The following is an 8,035-nucleotide window of genomic DNA, read 5'->3' on the forward strand; positions in this document are numbered from 1 at the left end:
TGGTATACATTTACACTTCGTTTTGGTTTAAATTCCTGTACGAATTTGATCCCAAGCTGAATATTTCTGTGGGATTAATAGGTCGGTCTGACCGTTTTTATCAAGAATTAGACCTGAGTGCAGCTTTGGATGAAGTGATAAGGTACCTCACATTGATTATCCCGCCAAGCTTTACTCTTGTTGGGTGTATTTTTATCGCCGTGAAGATCAAACTAGCATCTATCAAGAGACAGAAAATGACAACAACGAAGGAAACGAAGTCGAACCGCACAAGCAAGATGCTGTTGGCTGTGTGTGCATTGTATACAGTCACCTGCGGGATGCTCTCTCTGCCCACCTACCTGCCCGAGTACGGCTACTACACCATGACCGGGGACGCACCCAACAACATTGGCAGAATCGGTTACCAGGTTGTCAGCATGGCAGTGTGCGTAAACAGTTCCTGTAACTTCATCGTGTATGTCGGAATGAACAAAAATTTCAGAGACACTTGGAAGTCTTTATTTACTGGCTGCCGCTGTAAAAAAATAGTGACATAGTACTCTGGCTCGTCCAGTGTAGTAAACTATGCCCAGATATTCAGAAGCGATATTGTTTTTTGGTGCTATTTTTAAAATCAGATATGGTGTTATGTAACAGGTAGGCCGTCAAGGGAGTTAAGCCTCTGCCATCCCCCCCCCCCCTAAGAAAAGAACCCAAAAAAATCCTTTTACTTCTAATTACAATTTTGTTTTTCTCGCTGTCTGTAATGCCACTGTGTGTCCATCTCATTCTTTTGAATTCAGTTTTCAAATCACAAACCGATTTCTTCAAACCCAGAGAAACAACCCAAAACATGAGGCTATGTCCAAAGGACTGCTGATCCCTGTTGTCTAAATTACAGCACAATTGGAGAGGTTGAAAGCTGGTGAAAGTGCCAAAATGTTAACACTTTGGGAATTTTCCAGAGGTTTTAATTTTGCTTTATGTGTTTTAAAGGTTACTGCCCGGAGCCTAGTATAACGTCAACAGTCTAACGCACAGCCCCGTCTTACAAAAATGCTTCTATTGTAGTGAGGAATAATATAAAAAGTTGATTTATCTGCCTTTCTCACGTGGAAAACTTCAACACCTCGCAAAACTTTGATCGGCTTTCAAATAATTAATCGTATCTCTCCAACTCATGCCTAAGTAAAGTTAGTTTTGCTCTGTTCTCTCTGTGGACAGTTTATTAGGTTGCTGTTTTTGCTGTTGTTGCTGTTTTGCTGTTGTTGTTGTTGTTGTTGTTGTTGTGTTGTTGTTGTTGTTGTTGTGGCCAGCGGGTTTAGGGGGCAACGGAGTAATTGCTGTAGCCTGTTGCTGTTGCTTTTTGTTGTTGCTTGTTGTTGTTGCTTCCATGGCGTAGAGGTCAGGGCTTTCGCCGTTACCGGCAGAAGACCTGAGTTCGATTCCCAACTTCATCGACGTCAGTATAACACTGAGAAAAAGCGAGGACTTTTCTTGTGGCAAATGGCCAAGTCATTGCTTACTGTATAACTTTATGTTTTTTAGAGATAACCCTCACTTGTATTGAGACAGAAAGACAAACGTATTTATTAGTGTTAATGTAAATATATTACGTCCCCATCGATATACTTTCGATCCTTTAGGCCACACGTCGCGTGGCTTTTTTCGTCAGTTGCAGGCCAGGCTCACATTCAAAGGAGTTCGTTTTCATCAGTTGATGACTTTCTTTGCTTGACTGCGAGATTTTGCAACATGCACACTTTTCCGTCATCCGTACATGTGACTAAGAAACCTCGATTCAACTCATTTTAGAAGGAAATTTGCATCTTTAAGCACATTTTTGCTTCTGCATTGCACTTTACATTATCAATAAAGTTGTTTCTCATTAAAATATGTTGTAAACTAATAGATTTGTGGCTGAAAAACAGCAGAAAAATGGAATTAAAGCACTTGACCTAGATTAATTCGTTCTCGAGAGAGCTAAAAGTAGGCTAGGTTAGACCTAGCCAATTCCTAGGTCACCCCCTCACTCGGCTCGTATGAGCTAAAATGTACACCAGGGATAGACTCTAGCCTCTGCGTAATAAAAAAAAAGACAGTCTTGTTTAGACCTATACTTATGTCTCTATAGATCTACACAACAGAAACAATGCTGAAAATGTAAGTTTATTTATAAATAAATAAGTCGCCTGTTCTGTCTGTTGTTCTCGTAATCATAACTCACTGGGCTAACAATGGGTTAAGCTGACAAGGTGGACGGGGTTCTTTTTGAGTAGGTTCTACTGCATGCAAAAACTTCGTACATTAGCCTTGCCTGGAAGCGGTCTCATTTGGGTGGACACGTAGACTTAGGAGGCATGCTACTTCGACCTTGCTTGCCGGGGTCAACACGAGCTGAAGAAATACAATGTCCCAGCAGAAAGACGGAGATTCTCGATAAAATTTCTAGCCACTCGGGAATCGAGCTCAAGTCTTCTGAACGAGAAGGGGGAGCGCCAAAACAGTACAGCACAGACGTCAGTCAAAGATTGGTTAGTAGTGTTTGTTGACAGTAGTTACAAAATATGTCACAGTAATATTATGTCATTTAAAAAACCACCATGGCACGAGGGAGTGACTTGAAAAAGGGGGGGGGGGGGCCAGGTGGAGCGAACAATGCTCTGAAGAAAGTATCACGTTTACAAAGTAATTGAGTGAAGAAATCAAAATTGTTGTTCTTCCATAAAAAGAATTTGTTCACCTCCAGTTGATGTGCAAGGGGCTTTTACTTAACGCCCAACTCATAACAGAAAAGAAGGCAAGGCAAAAAAGAAACATAACATGTAACGTCAAAAACAGCACAAAACAGCATGTCTGTCCATTGTTTTAAAAGTTTATTGTTTCGTCTTTTTACCTATCATAACTCATAGAGGACAAAAACAAAATCACTAGACATATTCAGAAACAAAATGAAATAGAGAATAGTAAGTCGAGTGAGCAGACAGCTTTGCTTTAGGGTGCAAAGATTATATGTGAGGCAGCGTGGTAGAATCAGGCACTCGTCAAAATAATCAAAGTGAAGAAACTTGCATTTTTTCCACAGGTTTGTGAATTTTTTCACATTTTTGTTTTTTGACTCAACACCTTTCATGCCCTTTAAAGAACTCATTTCTGTATGGCTTTTTCTGAAAACGTTGATTAAAGGCACAAAAAATGTAAATTTTCAGCTACCACGGACTCTAAAGCTAAGGAAATAACTAATCTTTGGCAGCCATTTTCTCACTAATCTTATCTCTGAAAACAGGTGACCCCCACCTCCTTCATTCTCAAATATCTCGACTTGTATTCGAGATAAATGGATATTTTTTCACCCAAATAAAGACAAATGAACAAGCTTTAAGATGATACAAACAACTCTACTTGCCCAAAAATTGACGAGAGCCTGATTCCACCACGCTGCCTGGCATATTATTAAACTGACAAAGCTCACCTGTACACGGCCTTATATTATTATCCTAGGGCCCCAATTACTTCTTCGTACTTGTATTTACGTGAGTATTGTATTGATCTGCTCAGGATAAAAACATTGCTAAAACCGAGTCATTGCAAGAGTTGCGATAGTGTTGAAAAATGTTGAAATAAAAGTTTTTACTTACAATACCATTCACGGGGAACTATAAACAGGGTAAAACAATATATATTTGTCACTTTAGGTACGACATGCTTTTCAATTCAGGCCTTCAATAATATTTGTGTCTATGCCCATCTTGTATCCCTTCTCTCACTTCCCCCTCCCTCCCTCTCTCTTTCTCTCTCTCTCCCTCTCTATCTCTCTCTCTCTTTCTCTCTCTCTCTCTTTCTCTCTCTCTCTCTCTCTCTCTCTCTCTCTCTCTCTCTCTCTCTATCTCTCTCTCTCTCTCTTTCTCTCTCCCCCTCTCTCTCGTGCGCTCTTTCTCTCTTTATCGTATCGTATCTATCTATCTATCTATCTATCTATCTATCGTGCGCTCTTTCTCTCTTTATCGTATCTATCTATCTATCTATCTATCTATCTATCTATCTATCTATCTATCTATCTATCTATCTATCTATCTATCTAGGGGGAGGGGTAGATGGGTATTTTGTTGGCGCTTTAGAAAAGAAGCTTAGCTTCGTTTTTCATACAGATTCTACACTTTTTTTTAACTTGAAAAAAACAGGCAGTACCATATTTATGGAATAGGTAACTTCGTGTTTGTGATTTGTGTATGATGGTGCAAAATGTGCCGCAACATTGCCGTTAGTCTGCTGCTGGTCGCCCATATTTGTCCGCTATCGTCCTCCTCGCAGGGTAAATCTAGTCACCTGGGGGCGGGGAAGCAATGTTCCGTTATTCTATGAAACATTAAAAGCAATAAGTTTGTAGAGGAGAAAAATGATAATAATATTAGCAAGATCCTTTATTCTTATCTTATTTTGCTTTCAGGATGCTTTCAGGGGAAAGTTAAATTCAAATTTCAAAGAAATAGTCTAAAGACGACTATATTACATGTGTTCTGTTTGAGAAGTTATCAAGGGTCTTGCTGCAGCTCGTTAACAGTACACAGCGTAACAAGTTCAAAGTTCTCGAAAAAGGCAAAAGCAAGTTCCAAAAAAAAGCAAAATTATATCGAACGCTGCCGAGTTAAACAAATATAAGAACGAAATAAGTTGGTGGGGGGGGGGTTAAATTAGTGCAATGTTAAAATTGTTTCGGTTTTCCTCGGTATTCAAAAGGTTGAAAAAGTCGTTTCCATTGTAAGCGTCTTTTAGGACAAGGCATACTTTATGCTAAAAATTTCGTAGCAATTTTTTTTCTTCAAAAGGCAATTCAGAATCTCGGCTACATATTTTCTAATGCCAGTTTCCTTTTCCTTCGACCTTTTCAGGAAAGTAGATTGAATTAAACGCTGCTTTGTATCTACTGCTAAACTTAAGGTACATGATGATGTTGACGGAGGAATTGATGGAGTCCATAAAGAACTTGGTGTAGTAGGTTATGTAGAAGAGGTTGCTGTTTGACCCCGCCAGAGTAACGCCAGGCAAACTGACCAGAGCAATAGCCGGGATGTGGCTGCCCACCAGAGTGCCCAGGTAGATGGTCGTGATCGTTGTGACGGTGACCATGACTTCTTTCTCCTTCCCAGACGCCGCTTTGGAAGAGGAGGAGGAGGAAGAGAAGGGGACACCTGATCCTGGGTCTGAGGCTGTAGATATCGGGGCGCTCGACACACTTTGTCGCCATTTGCTGGTGGTTTTGAGCTTGAAGATCAAGATGAAAGTCGTGATGGCCACCAGCACCATAGCTACTGTGGTGAGGATTGTGCTTGCAACTATGACGTTGATCTTAAGGAAAAGAGGAGCCAGAGGTGTTTCCCTGACGAAGGCCATAGTTCGGTTGTAGACCTCAGAATATTCAGGTACGATTCTCGTATTGACTGCGTAAGGGATGTGGAATATTACCCAAAAAGTGTAAATAAGGATCACCACTTTCTTTGTTAGTGCAGGGCGAAGGAGAAATTTTATTTTCAGGGGGATTAGAACGCAGAGACTTCTCTCGATAGAGATGTAGACGGTTAGCCAACAGGTGATGCGGGAGAACATTACGTGTGTGTAGTGGCCTGCCATGGCCGTGTAACTGTGGCAATTTCGGAAATCGACGTAGGTGCCCAGTCGGAGATATTTGATTAAGAAACAGACCGTCGGGGGGAGCATGAAGAAACAGCCGAGGAGGTCGGATATGGCGAGGGCGAAGAGGCCAATGGTGGTTGTGTCTGACATCACTCCCTGGCGCACGAACACCCGGATGTTGATAGAGTTGGAGACTACACCGAAAAGGTTTATTATAACGATCAGAATCTGGAGGATTTCCTCGAAAGCGTTCCTGAACTCCCGAGAGATTAACTGACCAACGTCCGGATCGGGGGGAGTGAGGTGAATTAACTGAACGTCGTCTGGTTTTGACACTGTGGATGTTGTCACTTCCATATCACTGAAAGTAGTCTGGTCAAAGAAAACAGGAGAGAAAGTACCCCTTTGTTGTTTGGATGTGATTGTAACCGCACACACACACGCACTCAATGTGTATGTGTTTTATATAGGGGTACTTGACTCCTTTGTAAAGAGAAAATCAAATACTTGTTCCGATGAGGCTGTAAAACACCTTCCTTTAAGTGAAAAAAATAAAAATAAACAAGGGGATGAGGTTGTCTAAAAGTTTAAAAAATAATTGGTCGTGTAAGGGTTTATTCAGTTATAAGACACTAAACTTTGTCCACCCCCAAAGTGTGAGAAATATATGCAATCCCAATGTTTTTAGGCTGTTTGAGCACGGTTGGGCCAGATGGTATTTAGATCGGAGACGCGAAGCTCGACTGAGCAAACTGAAGAAAACAGTAGTATTGCTGCCCAGATTTATCAAAAAGGAAAACCAAGAGAAGCAATGAAGTTTAGAGTAAGACAGTGGTATGTCGAAATGATTTCACGTAATATCGACAGTCTCTCATTCACGTCTTGGGTTTCGTCGGGCTCTAACTTATGGACAACACTTTTCAGATCATTAACTCAGTTTTTTTTCAGTATACAAGGGTGTAAAATGTACTCTCTTCCTAAACCACAATAGTTTCAACTCATGGTAGGTAGAGATCAGGGTCAGATTGCTTCAAAAACCGTTTTTTGATCAACTCTTCAAGCCTCGATGTAAATAATTCACCTGTGAGGACAAAACTCTTCAGAGGTTTATAGTATTCCGTGCAAGTGTTAGTGACATTCCAAAAGACTTCATATGTCTGTCCATAGAATACACTTAACTAGTATTTGGAGGGCTTTTAAATTATTCCCAAGATGAAATGACTCACAGCTGCAACTCTTGACCTACGCACCGATTAGCCATTACATTAAAGCAATATCGCGTCCAGGCATAAAAATAGCAATAAATCCTTTAGCACAGAAAAGGCCAAACTAACTGAGTCGTTGACAAGAAGACAATGTAAAATGCCAAAAGCTTTCAAATTTTGTTTATTATTGAAAAAGGATGAAGAGGTGCTCTTACCTTGAAATTAACCGTATTTTATCTCTATACAAAAGAAGACCTATCGTTTTAAGAACTTGAAATAATATTGCGCGAGCAATCAAACAAATTCCCTGCTCTTCATCTCCCGACTTTGATACAAGAATTACCTGTTCAGCAGAGTGTGTAATCAAGACAATGCACACATTACACTTCTCCGTGTCTCTATGACGACATTTTGAAAAGATTTTGATAGGCTCCTCGAGGACTGCTTGAAATTTGTCATCGCTTAAATCGATTAGGTTTATTAAATAGTTTATCACCCTCGTCAAAACATTGAAAGGAGGAAACACAAAAGCTTGAAGCGGACAAACAACGAAAGGGAAAGGAGACAACAAACAATAATGAGAATATTGAACTACCTAATTTTGTGAAGGGAGAAGGCAAAAGAGAACGTTTTCGTGAAGATGGCATCGAGGAGGTTGGCGTCTGGCCGAGACATCATGACGCCACCGGAGAACGATTACTCTCATAACGGTTAGCTGGAAACGTTAGACGTCTTGAATCGTTTACTGTACGAGCGGTGGAGCCGGTCTTTGTTTTGACAGAATCACTCATTTTAAAAAAAAACCGAGGTTCTCGCTTTTCATACTTAGGTCTACTGCTGTAAAACATCTAAAGCCTCTGTCAAATTAAAATGCCAAATATAACTATTTTTGCTAACTTCATAATACCTTTTACATATATGGGCGATGCTGTGAATGTCATAGGATACTACACTTTTTCAAAGACGGTGTTTACATAGCAAAATGATTACTCATAGATACCCCATAAACCTCATATCATGAGAACTGTAATAAGCAAAGCAACATAATTATTGACTTCAATAAAGTGCCAAAAAGCCAATGGCTTATAGAATGGTGTAGGTTTAAGAAATAAATATATAGATGTCAGCATGCAATGCCTCTTTATTCAGCACCAAATGGCAGGCGTAAAAAAATAACTAGGGAGGGAGGGAAAGAGAGAGAGAGAGAGAGAGAGAGA

At 40.3% G+C, this 8,035-nt stretch overlaps 2 protein-coding genes across 2 annotated transcripts in view; one reads left to right on the forward strand and one right to left on the reverse strand.

Annotated features, from left to right (window-relative positions):
- The window catches only part of LOC101863637 (neuropeptides capa receptor-like), a 1,092-nt gene extending 553 nt beyond the window's left edge, over positions 1-539 (forward strand). Inside the window, exon 1 of the mRNA XM_005090478.1 lies at positions 1-539. This exon is cut by the window's left edge and continues 553 nt beyond it. Coding sequence (XP_005090535.1) covers positions 1-539 — 539 coding nt within the window.
- Positions 540-4,836: 4,297 nt separating this feature from the next.
- LOC101863865 (cholecystokinin receptor type A-like) lies at positions 4,837-5,970 on the reverse strand. The gene has a single exon (XM_005090479.1). It carries the CDS (start codon positions 5,968-5,970, stop codon positions 4,837-4,839), a length of 1,134 nt encoding a protein of 377 aa, XP_005090536.1.
- Between the last annotated feature and the right edge of the window lie 2,065 nt (positions 5,971-8,035).

Source organism: Aplysia californica, unplaced genomic scaffold (assembly GCF_000002075.1).
Source record: "Aplysia californica isolate F4 #8 unplaced genomic scaffold, AplCal3.0 scaffold00017, whole genome shotgun sequence".
Taxonomy (NCBI): Eukaryota; Metazoa; Mollusca; class Gastropoda; order Aplysiida; family Aplysiidae; genus Aplysia; species Aplysia californica.